The sequence below is a fragment of the Sceloporus occidentalis genome, unplaced genomic scaffold, assembly GCF_023333645.1.
Source record: "Sceloporus occidentalis isolate IW3139 unplaced genomic scaffold, rSceOcc1.0.p SCAF_38, whole genome shotgun sequence".
NCBI classification, from domain to species: Eukaryota; Metazoa; Chordata; class Lepidosauria; order Squamata; family Phrynosomatidae; genus Sceloporus; species Sceloporus occidentalis.
Genome location: NW_028317018.1, coordinates 613,891 through 637,278, shown reverse-complemented (window position 1 = coordinate 637,278; position 23,388 = coordinate 613,891). Strand labels below are relative to the sequence as shown.

The following is a 23,388-nucleotide window of genomic DNA, read 5'->3' as shown; positions in this document are numbered from 1 at the left end:
ATGTCTGTCTGCTGCATGTACTTGCTTGCTAACATGTTAGAGAAACTCTCAGCACCCATGGGGCACACAGTATGGCTGGCCCTATGTATATGACAAGAGAATAAGGTGAAGAATAAAAAGTAATCTGCTAACGGAAAACAATATATCACTGTTCTGCTTTTAAAAGAAACTAATTTGTCTCATTGTAACAGAGCATGGTCCTGTTTGGTAATTCCTGAGATTATCATGGGTTGATCATTGTTTGCATAGAAAAGTCTGACAAGATTAATGCACAATTGGAATGATAACAGTTGTACTGTTGAGTCATTAACCTCATTGGACTTTGCCTCCATTGCGCGAGGTTGGGTTCAGATTAGGCGCGAAAGATAAGAGAATTATTGCAGGTAGTACTGGAGGTCATTAAAGATATTTTGAAGACATGAATTAATTACTATTTTTCTAGATGTTGCTCAGCATAGGTACTGCTCCGTTTGCTCTGATGACTTTCTAACACTTTTATTACTGAATGTAGCAACCTTTTCCTTGTAATAATTTTAATCATGAGAAATCAGGAGACATTTTTGATTCATGTGTTAGCCTTGTAGTTAGCTCATTCCCTCGCCCTCACAGCTATGTTGCGTGCAGGGGATGTGTTCACCGGAGCACCTTTAAAAAACAGGAGCTTACCATATTATGTAAAAAGCTGATTAAAATATATATTTCAGTTATTAAAAAAAGCTAATCAGGCAGAATAACTACTCTGCAAACAAACATACTTCTAACAGTAGATCAATTCTGATCCTCTATGTGTCCCTTAAGTCTTATATTTTGGAGAATAATGAAAAACATATATTCGTTTAACCAAATACTGGTTCTCGACATACTATGTGTTGGAATGTTTAGTTAATAAAACAGACTGAAAGTTTACAGTTGCTCATAAAGCTAAGTAACTTTCGCAGGGTCATACCCCATGGCTCAGTGATCTGTCATTTTCACAGATTCTACATTTAATAAATATTTATCACTCACCTTGTCTGTATGCACAGGAATTCCTGTAGTACACAGTCTGCCTTTCTTAGTGAAATAGTTAATATTCCATCACAATATTTACATCGCATCTCCTAATCTAATCACCTGCCTTTTCTTTTCAATCACTTGCCATTCATTTATTCAGCTTCCATATCCTTTTCTGTTGCCCACCTTCTTCTTCTCAAGCCCTCTGCCAATTCCTGTTATATCCCAGGTCATCACTCTCTCATCATATCCACTTCTCATTCCCCAATGTCCATCCTGACCGATTGTTTACACGCGTAAGGGCCACCCCGTCATCAGCACAGGGTCTAAAATGGCCTGTGATTTACACACCAGAGCTGTGAAGACAAGCTAGAGGTACAGTACAGCATAGACATGAAGACCATACTGGTCTAGACTTTAGGTGTCATACAGTTGTACTGGTCATAACTAGTGATGACCTTTTGGGAAAACCTAACAAAATATTTGGGTAACACGCTGAGTTGAGAAGGACTTCATCAGTGTTGTAGTTGAAATGCAGATGGAAAGCTACATGTTGTTTTCCAGAGGCATGGTTTATCCTAAAATCATGCCGATCAGTGCAATTCAAGGACAACTATTCAATATTATACGAGGTTCTATACAAAAACATAACCATCTAGACAGTATTTGCATGTAACTTTATTTAGAAAAACACACAATAATACCATAATAACTAAACAATGTTTCTTAAAAATTCTGGAAAAAAATAAATACAAGTAATAAAGAATGGGAACTTAATACATTCATACACTTTGTCTACGTATGCCTGCTTTGACCTAGAAACAGACGATTCATTAAGCTATATTTTAAAGTACTTGTTCTATAATTAACATGATAGTGGGAGTCTTTTTTTCTTCTTCTTTACTTAAAATTGTCTAAAATAATTAGATCAGAGAAGAGTCTGGAAACTGAACAAGAAGAAACACATTTTTAATCTAGAAAAGCATTAGAAGCTCCTTAAGTGTAATTAAGAACTATAATTATGAGCAATTTGCACAACTTTTGGATCTTGCAGAAAAGCCAATTTTGATATCATGGGGATTTTAATTGTTAATTCCTCTTTTCCTTACCAGTAAGGACAAGGAACATTATGAGGGTACAAGGTTTCATTGGCAGCCTCAAAAATCTCTTAACTTTCGCTGTAGTGAAGTATGATATTCCAAAAGCAGCAGCCTTTGATGATCGCTAATAAAACGAGATATTTACTGTCAAAGCCCAATGATGCTATGAATGCATTATTTCCCCCCCATTATATTATATTATTATATTATAATATTAAATTATTATATTTTCAATATATGACACAAAACATTCTTATATAACACACACACGTACTAAACCACTCTTTGCCTATATAGTTAGGGGGACATCTGGTGGTTAATAATAAAGCATAACATGTAGGGAAAAAGTTTTCATAAACTTTGTAAAAAGGACTTGCATATCTTAATTTTTCTTTCATCCTGTTTAGATTGTATCTTGTAAGAGCAATGACTTCATAGTCTTCATTTTAGACTCCTATGTAGCATCAGACTATTCTAATATATGGCTCTGTCATGTATACCACGCATGTATAAACATATATAGCATTTCATTTTTATGCAGGAAATATTCAATATACTTGTGTTTTTAAGTTATATTTCAATACTACTGTGGTAGCTTTTTAGATTGCATCACCAAATACTCCAAAAACAAAGGATAATTTCACCTCTGGCTTACTTTGTGGGGGTATGCCCCAGGTGGCACTCAGAAGGGGGTGCTTTAACTGCACCCTGGACCAGTCTAAAATTGTTGGGCCGGTCAGACACTTTGTGAAGTTTTGGACCTGTCCAGTACGGCAGGAACGTCATGTAACGCAAGGGGATGATTAAGGCAAGGGATAGGGAGAAGTGAGAGTGTATAAGGATTTGTGTGTGAGCATGTATCTGTGTGTGTCTTTGTTTGTCAGCATGATTGTGTATGTGTAAATCTGTGAGTGTGGATGTGTAAGTATGTGTGAGCATTAATGTGTAATTGCGTTCAGCATGCAAAATACAGAATCTGCCTCAGGTGGCAAATACTTTAATTATGCACCAGCCTACCCCTTAAATTTCTTGTAAGTGATTGTAGCTCCTTGGTAGATAAGAGGATGCAGTTAGCTTGGCCATGGTGGTCATGGTTCAGATGCAGTTATACTGATATTTGTGAATGGACTTGTGATCTTCTCTAACAACATTAAGAAGATTTTGAAGTTATGGCATTTGGCACTTATAAAATGCTCATCTTGTCACATGCAATGCCTGGTTAGCCAAATGTCCCAAGATTTTAGGTGCCTTCCAGGACAGCAAACAGTCATGACAAAGTACGTCCAATTGTCGAGACTGTTCCAGCAAATTTAAATGTTTTGGCTACTCTGCAAGAAAGTTCTTTGAGACAGTAGTGTGCATACTGTGGTGTCATTAGTTAAAAATAAAGACAAAACACTTACATTTTATAGATCTGCAGGAGGTACCAACAGGTCTACCACCACTGGAGAAAAGAAATTGTGTGCTGCAGGTTGTGTCTTAAAACACTCTGAATTATGCTGAATTACTTAAGGCATAGCATACTTTGGTCAATAGCAGATATGCACTAAAGTGGCCACCGATTCCTGACCTTTAAGCTAAAGATCCATGTTTGAATTGTCCTAATGTTTATTGATGGGGCCCCCACCAGAGGTTTCAGCTGTGCCCCTTCATGTCTGAGACACACACATAGGGCAACGTTTTATAATTTTAACTGGCTTTATACAACATACTTTTGTCTGCCTAAACTAATGCATCTTCAGTTATTGTTGTTAAGTAATATGTGGTGTCCAAATCTACGGGAACGCACAAAATGGCCAATTAAGTTCATTAAACTAAACAACGTCGGGATACATCAGGCTTCGGAAATACCATACATTTAAGATTCTGCTCTATCTTCAATCATATTTACTCCATTGCTATTCTTCTTCCTTCTGCTGTATTATCTGCTTAGGTTATAATACTGGTGTTCCTGCATATTGAGTTATGAAAGATGCTGGTGTGCTTTGATCTTAGTTGCTTCAAAGTAAGTTAGATTGGGTAGCAAATACTAGCATCACAGAGGTTGATGGCAATTATGATGTTTGCTTGGGGGGGGGGAGGTTTGAGAGAAAAGCTTTGAAATATAAAGGTTTTTTTTCCAATCCCCGCCCTAAAAAGATTCTTTTAAAACTAGAATTCTATATACATCCTTTGATGCTAGAAGAGGCCTATGCCCTCGATGTTCCAATTCTGACTTTATTGTGCTAAGGAATAAACAGATCACTTTAGATCTGCACTGTCGATGAACTCACCGCTCCATTCAGTACCAGCAATACTGACTGTCCTTGCATGCAGGTGACAACTACTAACAGAAACACATACTACCGTTCAAAAAGTTTGAGGTCACTTTTGAAAAAAGCATACACAGAAACAAAGGTTGGAATACAGCACTCAGTTGTGAGATGGTGCACGAGCCAGGGCACCACCAAGTCCTTCAATAAATCCAAAATAAAGAAGCAGAGGCTCAGCACTCAAATGGTAAGGTGAGTTATTTCCCACAGGCCTGCCTGTGCAGACCAATTTGATGCAGTGTGCGGCGTATGGTCTAAGCACTGACAGGCTGACCCCCCACCTCTTCAACCTTTGCAGCAATACTGGCAGCACTCATACGTCTGTTTCCCAAAGACAATCTCTTTCAGATTGCATATGACGCTGAGCACGTGCACTCAACTTCTTTGGTTGGCCATGGCGAGGCCTGAGTGGAACCTGTCCTGTGAAACCGCTTTATGGTCTTCCCCACCGTGCTGCAACTCAGTTTCAGGGTCTTGGCAATCTTCTTATAGCGTAGGCCATCTTTATGTAGAGCAACAATTCTTTTTGATCCTCAGAGAGTTCTTTGCCATGAGGTGTCATATTAAACTTCCAGTGACCAGTATGAGAGAGTGTGAGAGCGATAACACCAGATTTAACACACCTGCTCCCCATTCACACCTGAGACCTTGTAAGACTAAAGAGTCACATCACACCGGGGAGGTGTACTCAATTGAGGGTGTACTCAATTTTGTTGCCAAGGATTAGACATTAATAGTGTGTTGAGTTAATTTGAGGGGACAGCAAATTTACCCTGTAAATCTCATAAGCCTCTTCACTGAGGTATAGGTAGTGGCCTAACAGATAAGTTTGCTGTTCATACTTCAGATGGATGAGCTGATTTCTGAAGTCCCTCAAATTAAAAATAAAACAAGTAAAACATGCTTTTGCATTAAAAAGTGTTGTACGTAGTATTCAAGCCTCTTTTATAAATACCAATTATGTAACCAGGATATTTTAGTATCCAGTCCAGTGACATGAGTCAACATTAACTTTGGTTTTGCTGAATGTAACAAGCCACAACATGGTGGCTTCGGGTCCTTTTCTAAATCTGAGCAATCATCTGAGTAGGATATGATCAATAACACAACACGCACAAACTAAAAGGAAACCATATGATTCGCAAGTCCTATATGTATCTAGAGTCTTCAAAACAACAAGCTCACCTAAGGATTCACAGTACAAGAACATAAATGAAATGGAAACATTTAATGACATTCAATATGCTAAAGCCGTTACAGATATTAATATGAAGTTCCAGATGCGATTTGCTATTTAGGTCTTTGATAGACTTGTGCATTCGTCTTCGGGCGAACATGCAAACGAACACGAAGAGTGCGTTTTTGTGTTCGTTCCGAAGACACGCCGAAGAGAAGACGGCGGCGGTAAAACGTAGGCGAAGACGAAGACACACACCACGAAGATCTTCGTGATTGTGTTCGACTTCGTCTACCATTCTTCCCCCCCCCCTTCTAACTTACCTTGTCTTCGCGGCATCGCGGCAGTTCCCAGAAGTGGAAATCCGCAGGTTCGCCGTCACGGGTTACACGGCAATTGGTTGATGCCAGAGGAAGACCCTGCAGGTGACCAATAGGCTCACTCGCACTGCCCTGTAACCCCTGACAGCGAACCTATGGATTTCCAGTGGCATCTGCAGGGTAAGTTGCCGCATTGGGGTTTTAAAACCCCAATGCTGCAACTTACCTGGCACATCCCACTGGTCTCCCTCCCTGTTCAATTAGTTAAATGTCCGTACGAGCGACTTTATTGGTCGCTCGTACGGACATTTAACCCGGCACAGACCAATAAAGTCGCTCGTACGGACATTTAACTAATTGAACAGGGAGGGAGACCAGTGGCATCTGCAAGGTAAGTTGCAGCATTGGTGTTTTAAATGCAACTTACCCTGCCAATGCCACTGGTCTCCCTCCCTGTTCAATTAGTTAAATGTCCGTACGAGCGACTTTATTGGTCGCTCGTACGGACATTTAACCCGGCACAGACCAATAAAGTCGCTCGTACGGACATTTAACTAATTGAACAGGGAGGGAGACCAGTGGCATCTGCAAGGTAAGTTGCAGCATTGGTGTTTTAAATGCAACTTACCCTGCCAATGCCACTGGTCTCCCTCCCTGTTCAATTAGTTAAATGTCCGTACGAGCGACTTTATTGTTCGCTCGTACGGACATTTAATTAATTGAACAGGGAGGGAGACCAGTTGTCACGGACTGGGTCCAAACAGATGACTGAAAGGACCCAGCGCGCCCGAAGATTGTATGCAGGAGTCACAGTGCAGTAGTGGAGTTGGACAGGGCCTGGTTGCAGGGTGACCACACTCACCCAGGTGTTGAGCACCTAGGGTTGAGCAGCCAAACACCAGCGCCCTGATATGGCAGCGGATGCAGTCCAGAATGAAGTGAAATGGTATCCTGCAGGCATGAAGCATATCATTAGAATCACATGCAGGATGCTGCAGGCTGGGAGTATGGAAGCTAAGCAAAGGGTATAGCAGAAACCAGACAAGACATACATGTTACAGGGCACGACAGTGAACCAGACAAGGAATAAACATTACTAGACAAGATATACATGATACAGGGCACAACAAAGGACAGGGAACAAGGCAAGGAACACAGGGGAAGGAGTGAGGAGCCGGAATCCTCGGACGCTTCTCCTTTAAGCAAGGATAGGCCATATTAACTAGGACAAAGGGAGAAGGGCAAAGGTACATAAGAGACAAACAAACATGAATACAGAAACTAGCCTAAGATTGTTTGATAACAATTGGAGATTCCGTCACATGATATGGCCATAGTATGCTTAGCCCACCACTACGCCAAAGTACTCCAATGACGGTGGGTCCTAACGCTAATCCCTGCTGACAGTGGTACGAAACAAACCAAACATGTAAACCAAACACACAGCACTGAGACATACCTTAGACTGCAGACTGAGACAAACAGAACACACAGGTGGGGCTCACCTTATAAAGGAAACAGAGCTGAAGCAAAGAGCTGAAGCAGAAGCAAGGAATGGAAGATCAGAACAGAGCAAAAGGAAATCCAGGAATGGATCGAAGCAAAACAGGGAAACTGAAACAAGACAGATATGCAGCTCCGCAGCCTGGGCAGAACGTGACACCAGTGGCATCGGCAGGGTAAGTTGCAGCATTGGGGTTTTAAAAGTCTGCACAAGCGACTCTGTTGGTCGCTCGTGCAGACTTTTAAAACCCCAATGCTGCAACTTACCTGGCACATCCCACTGGTCTCCCTGTTCTATCAGTTAAATGTCCGTACGAACGACTTTATTGGTCGCTCGTACGGACATTTAACTGATAGAACAGGGAGACCAGTGGGATCTGCAGGACAAGTTACAGCACCAGGAGCCTAAAAGTCTGCAACTTACCCGGCAGATCCCGCTGGTCTCCCTGTTCTATCAGTTAATAAATGCTAGAACAGGGAGACCAATGGGATCTGCCGGACAAGTTACGGCACCAGGAGTTTACCAGTTTGTATGAGCGACCCTATTGGTCACCAGCAGGGGGCTCGTCTGCCATCAACCAATGGCAGACGAGCCCCCAGCTGACGACCAATAGAGTTGCTCATATGGACATTTAAACTCCTGGCGCCAGAGCGGCTTTAACCCCGTATTAATCCCTTAACCGGGGAAAACGAAGAAAAAACAAATACGAAGAATGTCCACGAATATTCGCCCGAAGAGAAGACAGGACCAGGCGCCCAAGTCTAGTCTTTGATTAAGTGGCGTATGAGTGTTCTGCTGTCTGTATTTTAACCATCTGGGAGCCTCTTGTCTCCAATGAATCATAATCTCAACAATGCTAGAGAAGATACCTGGGTTTAAATAACCAATTTCCATCCACTTAGCTTCTCAGTCTATCATGCTGCCGTGAATGGTTATTGGGTAATACTGGATTTGCTAATAAAGGTTGCCAAAATAGCAAATTTTCCTAATATGCATTTACAAAATAACCATACATTTTTGTTATAATGGTTCTCAAAAAGATACAGTAACAATTTATCTGGATTCACCCTTTCTTTTATAAAGTCTTATTAAACATGATTATTCTCCTAAAAATATATCCAGCAATTCAATTACAATGAATATTCAGACTAATTTGTTTGGCAAAATGATTCTGAAGAAACTAAGAAATGTATATGAGGCACAGATTAGCATACCTGCAAACTTCCCAAGGTTGGTGGCCTGAAAGTCCGGCTCTCCTAGGGTTGTGACTGTGATTAAGGGATCAGGCTTGTGGAGAGTAGGCAAGGTGGGGCATAAGCTGAATGGGAAATGGGTGCCCCCACCACCTGGAGATTGGAGATTCTGGGTAAAACTTAGTTTTCCTATGCGAATTAGATATAACCAACCAAAAAAGTGTTCTAGATGGATTGATGCCCTTTGGATAGACATTAGGAGCATTGTGATTCTAGAAGTTTCCACTGACTTCTATATATTTCATTTTGTTAGATATACTGCACTAGTTTAAAACATTCTTGGGAGAATTTCTGACTGGGTCTCAAGATATTTTCATATATAGAGGGGAGGACTCTACGTTTTGGGTTACCTATTACCAAAAAAAGGTTGACATCAGAAGACATGATTCAATGAAATGTATTCCCTAGGGTACTTTGTTAGAGAAAGTTTTATGTTGGTCTGACTGCAGCAAAGCTCGTATCTGGAATATACAACACGAACAACAAAAACATGTAAGGCTTTGATTTTTTTTCTAAAGACTGACTAAAAATAAATACAACTGAACTGATTCTTCTGTAGCTTTGAAATCAACAAAAGAGGGGGACAATGGGAACAACCGTGTCACATATCTGATAGATGTAACATATCTATTCTTTGAAACTACAGAGACGCATGCACAAGGGATAGGAGAGGCTAGTGGCCTAAAGTGACTTGTGAGCAAGCATCAGTGCGGTTTTGGCTTTCAAGTGAAATGTGCCATTACAGTAGGTCTTTGATGTGCAGGTGTGTTTTCAATGTTTCATTCCTTGATTATCTAGTCCCATTATAAATATACAAACAACTCCACCCTTAGACACACCAACAGCTGAAACTTCTATGAACCATTTTTAGTTAACAGAGATCTCCGTACATAAAATTAGTTTATTTCCATTGAAGAAGGAGGTTAAGGATATTAGACAAAAACAATAAAATCTAATTATCACTGTCCAGTGAGATACTTTTTAAGACTAGTCCCGACATGTTTATTATTTATTACCTAACAGACTGTAAATTTGGAAAAGCAGGGTGGGCCTTCATCTTTCTTCTGTGACAGTATGTCTTAAATTAGTTTGTATTACTGTTGATTTTATTTGTATTCTCTCATCATCGTAATAGCAATAGAAAATCTGCTAGTTCTCTGTTACTCTGGCAGGCGGCAGCAGAGTCTTGGAAAGCTTGCAGAGGGCAGCAGAAACTAGCAGATGGCAGTGGAGTCTGGGGAAACTGGCAGACAGCAGCAGAGTCTGGGGAGACTGGCAGACAAGGTCAGGCAAGCCAAGATAATACACAAAGGGAAACAAGTACACATTGCCAGAGGATGATCCAAGAGAATCAAAGTCCAAGCCAAAGGTCGAAATCTGCATAATCTGAATCCAGCAAGGTACAAATGCCAAAAATAGAAATTGTAGTCAGAGTCCAAGGGCAAGGGTCAAAACCAGGAAATACATAAGGCGAACAAACAGGATCCATTATACTGCAGGGCCAAGAAGTAAAATGCTCCGGCAAGGGAGCCTGGAAGCATCCTTGGCTCTAAATGCCCTTAATTACCTGATGGGCCTCAGGTATAACGACCAACAACAAACTGAATAGGGACATAGGAGAGGATGGATCATCCTGGTGGTGACACCTGTAGGTGGATGGTCAGCCATGCTTAGGGTCATAGGTCCAACTCCTGTGGTTCCTGATACTTAGCCATATATACTTAAAACACAAGGGATACTTACAATTTCTCATGTACATAAACAGTATGTTATCCTCTGCAATTGTCTTTTGGCTAGTTGCAGCCATAATACCCCTCTCCCACCTCCCCCCATGCACAGACAAATAGCTAATCTACCTAAATGAAGGATCATTCAGCATTTGTGGCAGCAAAGTAGACAGACAGCAGGCTTAGATAAGGCATGTTTACACATTGTGCTGGCCACATAAAAGAACAACTACAAAAGCTTTTCAACACTAAGGAAACAGGGGAAATATTTAGTGGGCATCAGTTGAAACAACAACCAGTAACTTGGCACTAAAACGTGTCAAACGTGGGTGGTGAGATTTTATAAAAGTTGTACCAGAGTACTACTACTAATAATTTCTTGTTGAAGCTTCTGTTGAAAGGTCTGATTATCACAGTACTCTGCTTTCAAGGATTCAGAATAAAAAACCCACCAAACTAGGAAAAACAATCTAAAAGACAACCACATATTCCATAAACCATGCATCATTTAAAAACAGGCACAAATGTGTTTGACTAAAAAGTATATATTTACTACAATAATTAACATCCCTACAAAGCTTATTTTTGTTTTAATCAAATATGAATCTTCAATGAAGATCCATATTCGACCCATCTGACAGCAGCGCTAATTGGCTGCCCACCGTGAGACTCTATTGAGGACAAACTCTTTGAGCCAAATGTGAAGTCCAAGTGCTGCAAGGCTGCCACGCCATGGAGTTGCTGGAATATTGAGGGAGCCTTGGAGTGTGCATGAAATCAGAATACAGTTGATACAAAGTGATATGACCATGTTTAACTTTACATTTCATTGTATTTTCCTATAAAACATTTGAAACTGCTTTCAATTATATATTTTGTCTTGTGTTCTGATTGTCTCTGGCTATCCAACACTGTACAAATGTGATGTTCAATGCTTTAGAGGAGCTGAAGGTGGTTTTTACTGGGCCAACATAGAAAAAGATGTCACAAAAGCTATTTCTTGTGCTCCAAGTTCTTAAAATCATAGCTTTCCCTTTTTTTCCAGTTGCCTATGAATCAATATGTATTGAAACTATTTCAAATACAGATGATTGAAAACCTGACACATTCACAGCCCTTAAAGACTGGAGTTAAATGTCCCTCTGTACACCTCCCACTTATCCCAAATTACAGTATCACATTTGCCTTTAGATATCGCATGATTGTCTGCATGTCTTCTTGTATCCTAAGAATTCATATGGCTGTTAAAACAAAGGGTATGTGACTAGATGATTATGACATTTGTCCCATAAATGAAGTCAAACTTACATAAATTCAGTGATATTTTCATAGTAATTAATTATTGTTCTCTGTTCCTCCTTGACCTGACATTTTTAATACTGGACCCCCAGATGTCCTACAAGTTTTGTTAATCAAACAGACCCTAGGCAAAGAATGCAGACACAATCTAAATTGTTTTCTAAAACATTCTACAAAATCAAAACCTCTCCAGTTCTATTCATACAAATCTCAATTCTGAGTTCATTTGTTTGCTTTTCTCAGCCTTTCTCCTAAGGTTGTTTCATACAAATAGAAAATGTAAAGCCTAATTCAACCTACGGAAGAAAAATATGGCCCTACCAACATGTTTCCTTATCAGTAGGTCATTGTGAATCAATTAATGGAGACAGCTGGAGTCTGTGGAACAGGGATTAGCAAAAAAAGACAATAGCTGGTCATGAACTATTACAATTTAATCACTTTAACTAAACAAATAAGGCAGTTCTCGGCTGCTGACATGTCAAGGGAATTCTGAACAAAAAGAAAACTTCAGCAAGCTTGGTCCTTACTTTTCCCCTTGGCAAGACAAGAGCGAGTGATTACTGTAGCTTTAAGTTCCATCTTTGTGTTCCTTGTCTTTGATTCCTATTCGGACCATGCCACTTTCTGGCACTAATTTGTCAAGCTAAACAAAGAAAGGATTTGTACCTCCTATAAGGGTCTAAATTAGAACTGGCTTCTGCAGTATTATGCGCCATTCAGACAGGACACAATGACTTTAATTACTGGAATTTGCACTAAATGGCTGAAGAATTTGCAGAAAAACCCTTCTCTTCCCCAACTATTATTTACTCCTCCTTGCCAGCGGGGTGGGAATTTAAGTCTTGGACCTTACTAAATATAATTGGCAATGGAGTTTGCTTTTGAATTAAACAAAACTCCAAGAATAAAAAAATAAGAATCGACCAATTCTGCCGGTTGTTTTTGTAATGTTTCAAAAGAAAACTTTTATGGTGCCTTAAGCTCCTAAAAGCATGAGCATTCTTATACACAGTCCTAAAAAGCAGCTCACTGTGTTACAATGAAAATATTCACTGAATAAATTATTCTCCATCTTAATCAAAACATGGTTATTTTACTTACTTTGAAGTACTGGAGTACCATCCTGAATATTGAAATATTCCATTCAAGATAATGTTGCAACAGCTTTAGATAAAATATGAAGTCCTGCTATGTTGATGGCATAACTTGATGAATATAAATGATATTTATTTATTATGAAATATTTCATAAAGAGAGCACTAAACGTCTTCTGGAAACGTGTAATTTAGGTTCTCCTCTATTTTGGGTTGAATTTTATTCAGAACTCTCATAGCTTTTGTAGAACACGAAGTCGTAATATTTGAACACCCTGTTGGCACCTTTAGGGTTAGATTGCCAAAGAGAAAGGCTAAGAATAAGGATAAGAAACCAAGACTGCTAGTTTTTGATTGGACAAAGAAACTCAATTTTGCTCAAGATACAGCGATGTAGTTTCTGTGCTTCATATATAAATCTGGCCCCGATGTCCTTACAAAGAGTAATACCAGTTTAAACAGGGTTGCACAATTCCAGTTCTCAATGGTCGCAAACAGACTGGCCTATCATTGCCTTAAAAAAGTAATTTGTTTAATATTAAATCCAACAAATACAGCCTTTCCCTGGGGATATTGCACAGTGTACATGCACAGTTTGGCTGGAGTAGGAAGTAGAATTTATATATATAAATGTATACAATGTTCTACATCAATAGCAAATACATAAAGAAATTCATATTTTATATATTCCATGTTAATTTAGATGCTCCAGAGGTTCTATGTGAAATATGTAATAACTTTTAAAATATATATTTTGAGTTCCCCTTCTCTTATAGTGTCATTATTATTATTATTATTATTACCGTATTTGCTCGATTATAAGACGACCCTGATTATAAGACGACCCCCCAAAATCTGAATATTAATTTATGAAAAAAAGAAAAAGCCTGAATATAAAACGACCCTACAGGAAAAAAGTTTTACCAGTAAATGTTAATTCATGTAAACTATTTTACAATAGTTTGTTAATAAAAGCTATGATTGAGAATTTTTTTTTTTTTTATTTCCTTTTTTTTTCAACCTGCCCCCCCAGTTATGCACATCTGCCCCAGGCTTGCCACTCTGCCCCAGAAATGCCTTATACCCCCTATATGCCACTGTGCCCCATGATACACCTTTTAACCCTCTATATGCCACTGTGCCCCATGATATGCCTTTTGACCCCCTAAGCACCACTCTGCCTCCAGAAATACCTTATACTCCTATATGCCACTCTGGCATTTAGGGGGTTAAAAGGCATATTATGGGGCAGAGTGGCATATAGGGAGGTATAGGGCATTTCAGGAGGCAGAGTGGCGTATAGAGGGTTAAAAGGCATTTCTGGAGGCAGAGTGGCATTAAGGGGGTTAAAAGGCATTTCACAGAGCACTCTGCCTCCAGAAATGCCTTATGCCCCCCATTTAACACTCCCTCCCCCCCTCCTCCTAACTTACCGGAGCTTCTGAGTCCCCCGGTGCTTAGTCCGGGCAGCGTGTAGAGCTCTACGCGATTCGCGTAGACAACTTCCGCTCTATGCGAATCGCGTAGAGCTCTACACGCTGCCCGGACTAAGCACCAGGGACTCAGAAGCACCGGTAAGTTGAGGGGGGCATAGCACAGGAGGATCCAGGTCCCCTGCATCTGAGTCCCTGGTGCTTAGTCCGGGCAGCGTGTAGAGCTCAACTCGAATCGCATAGAGCTCTACACGCTGCCCGGACTAACCCCCGGGGACTCAGATGCACCGGTAAATTGGGGGGGCATAACACAGGAGGATCCAGGTCCCCTGCATCGCTGCAGGGGATCTGGTTCTTAGTCTCATAGTCAGACCTATTTGAGGTCTGATTATAAGACGACCCCGATTATAAGACAAGGGTATTTTTCAGAGCATTTGCTCTGGAAAAAACCTCATCTTATAATCGAGCAAATACGGTATTTCAAAGTATATACCACTGAAATATAGATATGAGCTATGTGAGGTAAGGATGTTTTTCAGACGTTCTCTAGGTATGGTTGCACACATAACTATATTGATTACATTTTATATTATAGAATCAAAAAGTAAAATGGAATTTATGCCACGAAGCCTCTGTCAAGCTCAAAAATGAAAACCTCAATTTGTTGGCACTGGTCCATTTGGTTTTGTTAATATCATAATCTACTGTAGATATAAATAACTCTTCCTAAATAATTTATGCTATACTTGTTGATATGCTAAAAAAACCTGTAATGTTAAAGTCACCAGGGGCGGGCTGGGCCGGGTTGCAGGGGGGCAATTGTCCCCCAGGCCAGCTTGAATCTAAGTTAAGCGGCCGCCCACTGAAGTGGCCAATTCGACCATGCAAGGGCCGTGTGTAATGCACGGCAAAAGCCTGCAGAACCCGCGATGGCCCGGCCAGTCATTAAGCGGCCGGCATCCCTCCACCGAGCCGCCCAGTGCCTCAGTGAGGCTCTTTGTCCCGCCCCTTTGAAGACGCACGGTGGAGGAGAGCGGTCTGCAGAAAAGGAAAGCAGCAAAAAAGTAAGAAAAAAAATAAAATAAATAGTTGGGGTGATAGGTAGAAGGGGGCCCATATTCAAAGGGGGCTGCCTTGGGACAATCAAAGACAAAAGGGGGGGTATAAGTACACAACAGGGTGGTTGGGGCATCACATAAATCAATACACTAGGGAGCAGGCTGGCTGGGGACATCACATAAATCAATACACAAGGGTGTTGGGGCATAAATGCACAAAGGGGGCTGGCTGGAGGCACAAGTGCACATGGGGCAATACACAAGAGTGTGGGGAAATACATTTAAACCAAAGGGGGGCCTGGCTGGAGCATCAATACACAAGGGGGGAAACACAGAAAACAAACCAGTATGGAAAGCATTTTTTAATGCTTTGTGTAGATTAATCCATACTGATGCGGGTGTCAGTATGGCAGAGCCTGTCCTGGTGTGTGTTTGGGTGTCGGTGTGCCAGAGCCTGTCCTGGTGTGTGTGTTTGGAGTGGCAGAGTGTGTCCTGGTGTGTGTGTGTCTCTGGCTGTCGGTGTGGCAGAGCCTGTCCTGGTGTGTGTGCGTGTTTGGCTGTCGGTGTGCCAGAGCCTGTCCTGGTGTGTCGGCGTTGCAGAGCCTGTAATCATGTGTGTTTGGTGTGTCAGAGCCTACCCTGGTGTGTGTGTTTGGCTGTCGGTGTGGCAGAGCCTGTCCTGGTGTTTGGTGTGTCGGTGTTGCAGATCCTACCCTGGTGGGTGTTTGGCTGTCGGCGTGGCAGAGCCTGTCCTGGTGTGTGTGTTGGGGTATCGGTGTGGCAGAGCCTGTCCTGGTGTGTGTTTAGGTGTTGGCTTGGCAGAGCCTTTCCTGGTGTGTGTGTGTTTGGGTGTTGGTGTGGCAGAGCCTGTCCTGGTGTGTGTTTAGGTGTTGGCTTGGCAGAGCCTTTCCTGGTGTGTGTATGTTTGGGTGCTGGTGTGGCAGAGCCTGTCCTGGTGTGTGTGTTTGGGTGTTGGTGTGGCAGAGCCTGTCCTTGTGTGTGTGTGTGTGTGTGTGTGTGTGTGTGTTTGGGTGTCGATGTGGCAGAGCCTGTCCTGGTGTGTATGTGTTTGGGTGTCAGTGTGGCAGAGCCTGTCCTGGTGTGTATTTGAGCATCTGTTTCCTGGCATTTTAATTTCTGTAGGAATAAATTGAACAACTTTAATTTTTAGTTACCCAGAGATAAAACGCCCTCCTGAATTTGTAGTCACTTCAGAGCGCAAAACTTTCAAGGCCCAGAAGTCAGTGAGAGAAAAAGTAAAGGTTTTGTGTTATTTACTCAATTTCAATCTGCATATTTTATTGAAAAGGATTAGTTGCATTAAATTGTGTATGATGACTTTTTTTTAGTGTACTGATGACTCCCAGTCCCATGACATTACATCAATATGCATTGGAAAATCAGGAGAAGATGGGCATGGATGGTGGGCTGATTCAGTGGCACAACGGGCCACTTGACTAGACTTGCCCCCCAGGCTTTACATGTGTATACACATGTTTTATCACATAGAACCTCTGGAGCATCTAAATTAACATGAAATATAGGAATGTTTTTAACACAATAAGGACCTTTTATGCCCCTTTTATGTACAGACATTTTGGAGACTGATAACATTATGCATTTAAGAATAGTCTGTGTGTCAGTACATTATTTGGCCATTTAGTTGGCCTTGATCCCTGGTCAGAAAGATGCCAGCCTTCTCCTGAAAATATGTTTTTTTAAATATTTTGATTTATTATGTTATTAACACCTGAATAGACTACTATCCCTACCTGCACATTTGAAGCCTTGCGCAGTAAGTCCTTTCTCCAGAGCAAGTGTTGTCAGGATACCCAAGAAGCTTGTGGTCACTGACTGACGCTTGTTCTTTTGAATTTCCCTCTTTGCCATATATTCTTTGGGTTTTTTTCTAAGAGAAACAAGATCTGATTTCCGAGAAGAATTGGCAGCCAATATTATAGCGTCCATCCATTCCTGGGCCTTTTGACGGGTCTCCGTCCGAAGGCGTAGAACATCTTGAGGAAATATCACTTGGAAACAAGAATCATATCCATCAAGTCTGTCCATTTGGACAGATACACATACATCCATACTATAGCTCAGTAACGGATCCTCATCTAGGCAGCTGGGTTGATAAGCTGTAAAATGAGTATTAGACAGAACAAACGTAAATGCTTTCCAGTTATTCTGTATTGTTAGTCTATACAGAGTTCCAGTTTTCAAGATATTTTTGTAGTACCCATTGGACATATTCACAGATCTTGGAATAGTGTTGCTTTTGTTTAACACAGTACGATTTTCCAAATAGTCATGGTCTTTTTCGCTAAAGTTCTTTGATCTTCCAAAGACTTCCTGCTGATTGTTAATGTAATTCGGGAGCAATGTCAAGGTCCGTATCCCTTCCCATAACTTCTGTCCCCAGTCCAAGGCCTCCCATGCAGAATCAGCTTTTAGTTGCAGTTGGCTGTTGTCTGACATTATAACATCAACCAGTTTGGTTTCATGGCTTCCTGTGATAGTGATGCTTTCAATGTGAGCAAGAGGGTATGCAGTAAGGGGGTTATGGTTCCCACTGTTGTCAGTGCTATAGATGTGCAATTTGTAGGGCGATATCTCAGCATAACAGCTTGTCCAGAAGCTCTCTTGGGTTTTCCTTGTTTCTAGGAATCCCTTCTTGAGAATATTTGGGAATGAAAACTTCAGCTCTGTAAAACCAAGGGACACATTATTACTTACATGAAATCCTTTTGTGTTATGTTATTGAACGGATACATAAAATTCTAAAATATTATATTTTTCCAGTGATCAGTGAGGTATGTTTTGGCAGTACACATTCACTTATAAAACTGCATTTAAAGCGCAACCTTACATCTTTGTTTCTAGTTGCCTATGAAATCTCCATTTTAGATGGGATACACTCTTTTTTATATGTCTGTTCTGTCTTGTATTTTTCTTCTCCCTACCATCTAATCTATTTTCCAACTTTGGTGTGTGTTACGGCATAAGCTTGTGTGACAAGGCTTTAGAAGCCCACTGTACAGCACTACATATAGAACATGATGGTGCTATATAAATAATAATATATTTAGGACTTTTTGTCTGGTCACAAAGGCTTTCTACACCTGGTTTCATGCCAGGTGAAAAAAAAGAATGAAGCTTGGCTTTCTTCAGCATTGAACATATTAAACATGAAAAAGAAACACGGGATAATACCACTTTATTCCGATGTTCTTATTGTGCTATAAATATGTAATTTATTGTATGCCAGGGTTGTAATTTTCCATAAGAGTCAATCCCGATAAAAGGAGACAGAGTTTTCAGCCTCTCTGCCTGGGGAAATTACAAATCTAAAAAGCGTGATGTTTGCCTTGCTCTAACATTCATTAGTATTTCTGTGAAAACTGAAAAGCCATTACATTTCTTTGAAACATACACTAATCCCCTTTAAGTGCACAGAATGGCTATGCATTTTGCAGTCATTTTCCTCGTCTGTTAATCCAATAACAGACCTAGTAAATTAAGGCGGCAAACAGGATTTCTGTTCTTTGCATAAAGAAAAGATGACATTCTCTGCCTTCACCTCCTGCACTGTAGTGCTCTCCTCTCCATGCTTATACATCTATGACCTCGGGTTGGATGTCCTCCATACAAACACAAGTAACCCTCATGCCTTTTTTTCTGGCATCCACCTTGCTCAATTCTCTGTGAAGTGGCCAGGTCGATTAAAATGCAGACATCTCATAGAGTTCAGCTCTGGATGGAAGCCGGAGTTGGAGGGTCCAATCAAAGGCCCTTCATTCTTCCTGCTTCTTGATCTCAATGGAAATGGTAATACCTTTCCATTTAATCTAGCTCCCCAAACAGAGAAATTCAATTTCAGGGGAACAAAAGAAACCTAATCGCAGCAAATGGCCCCGCATCTGGGTTGTGCTTTTATACTGTAATTCCCTGAAAAGCACTAAGAAAAATAATAGAAAAAAGCAAATACAGAATTAGCCACTGTGATGTTTTGGGGCACTTCCTTTTTTTGGCCAATGATCTATATGACTCTAATGGGTAAATGGGTCTCCAGCTATATGTTTAATACAGACCATCAGATGTAAAATGTAAAATCTTCATCAAATTAGGTCCAATCAAAATGGACAAGAAGATCAAACCTAGAAGTTACACTTTGCTGATAACTTCTTGGTTATCCAGACTCGCAGTACACTGTATGAGACCAGTATTCTCATAGGAAACAAAGTAAAGCCATGCATAATTCTTACGTTCTATGTCTCCCCTAATAAAAAGGTCTCTCACAATTGTCCTTTGTTAGGTGCAGTACATTGAAATTGTTAGTCAACACTGAAATTTACATCAAAAATAATTATATAACGGTGTGATGTTCTTGATCAAACATGTGGTATGCAGCATCTTACCCAAAATAATGTTTAATTAACTATTTTGCTGGTATAGCACACATACATACTAAAAGGTACAGGTATCTAAATGGTATGGTTTTACATCAACATAAACTGGATATTTTACAGGGCATATCAATAACAATTGCAGCATGGTAGCCTTTAAATGGAAAGAAATTTGAAATCATATCTTTTTTATTGGTTTTAAACAAAAAATAAGAAGATAATATGCATTTATGCCTGACTCTGCCACAGTGTAACTGAAGATCTGGGTTGTACATGTGTGGAACAGATTCCTGTCTGAAAAAAGTAGAGGTTAACATAATAAGAGAATTGCATGCATGGGCTATTCTGAATGTAAAATGACTAAGGTTTGGGTCTTTACAACGGGAACAAAGATAGAATGCTTCCAATATGATAAAAAGCCATGATGGTGTCATCTCCAGACATATTTCCTAATCCAGTATTATACCACTCAACGATAAGTTGAAATCTACTGTTGGACATCATAAATATATATTAATAAATCTTGAAGTGGTACCTTTATTATGTTAGAAAATAACACTGTGGTCATTAGAAGAACCTTTATGTTTCATATAAATTCATTTTAAAAATGTCCAGATAGGCAATTATACTAATAAGTCACATAATGCTTTTCATGGAGAGATCTGAGAGCACTTTGCAGGCACAAATTATATCTCATTACTGCTAGTTATAATATGATTACGCTGATTTTGTCTTGCACTAAAGCATTTCTAAAGAACCCTATTTTAACATTAATGGAATAAGATGATTTCTAAAATGACCCTGGCTTTGCTTTTAGAATTACGTGCACGTATATAAAAAGAAATACAAGTCATCATATGGCACATTTTGTGACACTGACCACAAACACAAAGTTTTATCCATCTAACCACCTATTTCAAAAACGGTAAAGCCATAATATGAAAATGTGATAGCAATCACGGCTAGTGTGCTCTTTGGCTGTATGAAATGTTAGGTGTATGGGGTGGATCTTTAAAGCCTAGTATATTAAAATGTTTGCAGTACTTCTTAAATCCTTGTTTACGATCAGCTTACATTTACAGAGACACTGTAAAAGACTATATTATTAGTTTTATAGATGATGTATCATGGTGATAAGTATGACTTAAAGGTGAAATGTTCCTTAATAGCTCTTAGCACTACTGTCTTTCTCTGTAATCCAATCAGTTAATGTACTGTTACTGTATCATCCCAAAGCGGCCACAAAAATGTATTTTATTATTATTTATTGTTTTACATAGCGCCATCATATTCCGTAGAGTTGTACAATGGGTAGACAGGACATAACAAGTCATATATAACATAACAACAGGTGAGGAGGGCCCTGCTTACATTATTTATCCTCCGAATTTGCATGGTCTATTTTGATTAACTAATAGACTTTATATTATCAATTACTATATCCAAATAAGTGAGCGCTTGAGATTCCACTTTCAACGTAGAAGTGAATGGATTTTCCTCTTTTTTCTTTTGATTACATAATTATATTTCTATATGCCTATTACAAGTTTTAAGCTTTATGGAATTGATAAAATCTTGTATAGTTTATGTCATGTTTCATTGCTATGGGGTATTGCCCTGCAATAATGATTCTTGGCACATAACAATTGTAAATTGTCTTTTTGCTTGCTTTTTCTTCTGCTATTGCCTTCAATAATGTTTTCTTTATTTTTATGGTTTTTATATTTATTTTGCTAATTTTATTTTCTAATATTTTGTTTGGTTTATTTTGTATTATTTTTCAGAACTCCCTTAAAGGGTTAAATGTTTTTTGGGGGGGGTTGGGGAGTGGTTTTGTAGACCAGATGTTACTCATATGTGGGCAGAGTTAACATTTTGCCATGTCTATGGCCAAGTAATCCATAAGAACGTTCTTGGGGACTGCATGTGGAGACTATGAACACATTTAAACGGTAGCATAAAAAACTATATAATTAACAAAATCCTGTAAAATCGCACAGTGCGAAAAACAGTTGACATTTCAACCAAAAACTGTTTCTTTTAAAATGATTAAATATAGCAAGGAGCCATTGTAGTATGAAATCATAGACTCTGCTACCTAATCAACATCTCCATGGATTTGTTACCTAAACAGCAATGGGTTCCTGGACAATGGTCAATTCTGCCTATTCCCTGATTAGATATACTTTGATAAAAGGGTAAATTTAGACACAATTAAAAACTTTAATGCACTGTTTGTTTTACAAATATCAACAAATCATTGGCATGAAAACGTTCAGAAAGTTTCCCATTAACAGAATACATCAGAAATAAAGCAATACAATTTTATAGCAGTTAATACCCATCTTTGTGTATTGAGAAGGACAAAATCTTTTTTTATTACTCTTACTTATATTGTTCTGATTCAAACATTATGCTTAGTTTTACCTAAAATAAAAGCATGTACCATGACTAACAAAATTCAAGCCAATACCAAAATCAAAACATACCATCATTTCCTTCAATGTCTTGGTTTGTCAAGTTAGAGGAACTGGATGTGAAGTGTACTCCCTGGCTCGATGACCTCTGTAATGGGGCTGGTTTGCGAACATTTTTCCAGTCTATATGACTAATATCAGATCTTGATCTGTTATGACCTGGCTTAAATTTAGGTGCCTCATCAACATGAGCAAGACTATCATTGACAGAATGAGGTCTGTCTCGTCTACGACACACACTAAAGAAGTTAAAACTAGAGGTGCCCTTTTCTCCTTCTCCTAACAAGGGTGCATCAGGAAATGTTCTTCTGGCTGAATAATGGTCTTTGGCATGGATCCCATTCTTTGTTTTGACATCAAAGAGACTACTTTTACACCTCTCCCAAATAATTCTACTTTGAGAAGTGTTGGCATTTTGACCATCTGCTTGCTGTTTAATTTTATTGGATAGATCATTTCCCAGGAGCTCAGGGACTTCGTGAATTCCAAAGACATCTGCTTGATGACCAACATGTTCCAGTTTATCAAAAGAGCTAAAGAAGTCTTCTGTGACTTCTAGTGCTGGGCTGATATCATCCACTTCCAACGCCTCCATATTTTCCTCCAATTTAACACTAGTTAGCGCTCATTTCTGATCATCCATGATACTGTGAGCAATTAAAGATATGTTCTCCAAGCTGACCGGGTAGCACCAATCCCATTTCCAGGGACTTATCTCTTAAAATTCTTAGATCCTGTGAGGGAAATTAGTGATTTCATGGTCTGCAAAACACACAAAAAGACAACAATAAATGTATTAACTGCTTTACATTATGATGTTTACAATTATTTAACTTTCCCAGGCACAGGTACAGACTATAATTTAAAAACAAATTTGAGATTGATTTTGAAGAGTATGTAACATTAGCATGTATAATTGAAGCCTAAATAAAAAGAAGGTAGGGCACCAGATAAATCATAACACAATATAACTTAATATCAGCTTAGATAAGTTTTATCGAGACTAGCTGATAAACATTATGAGAGTTGTATGGTACATTAACCAATTAAACGCTGTACCTGAACACTATACAACTAACAGGCAGAAACACTGCCATCCTGTGCATTTATCCAATAATAATTATAAATTAAGATTATAGTACTGAGAAAAGGACTAGTAGAAGAAGCAGGGGTATATCCATTAGAGAAAAGACAGGCTGAAGCAAAAACCTATATGGTATTGAGGAAATAAA

At 39.5% G+C, this 23,388-nt stretch overlaps 1 protein-coding gene across 1 annotated transcript in view; it reads right to left on the bottom strand.

Moving 5' to 3' along the window:
- The window catches only part of LOC149290581 (pleckstrin homology domain-containing family M member 3-like), a 64,429-nt gene extending 41,675 nt beyond the window's left edge, over positions 1-22,754 (bottom strand). The window contains exons 1-2 of the mRNA XM_089488564.1: positions 22,169-22,754; positions 17,046-17,978 (exon numbers count right to left, since the gene is read on the bottom strand). Coding sequence (XP_089344690.1) covers positions 17,046-17,978; positions 22,169-22,751 — 1,516 coding nt within the window. The 5' untranslated portion in view covers positions 22,752-22,754. The remainder of the gene's footprint in view (positions 1-17,045; positions 17,979-22,168) is intronic.
- Positions 22,755-23,388: the final 634 nt, after the last annotated feature.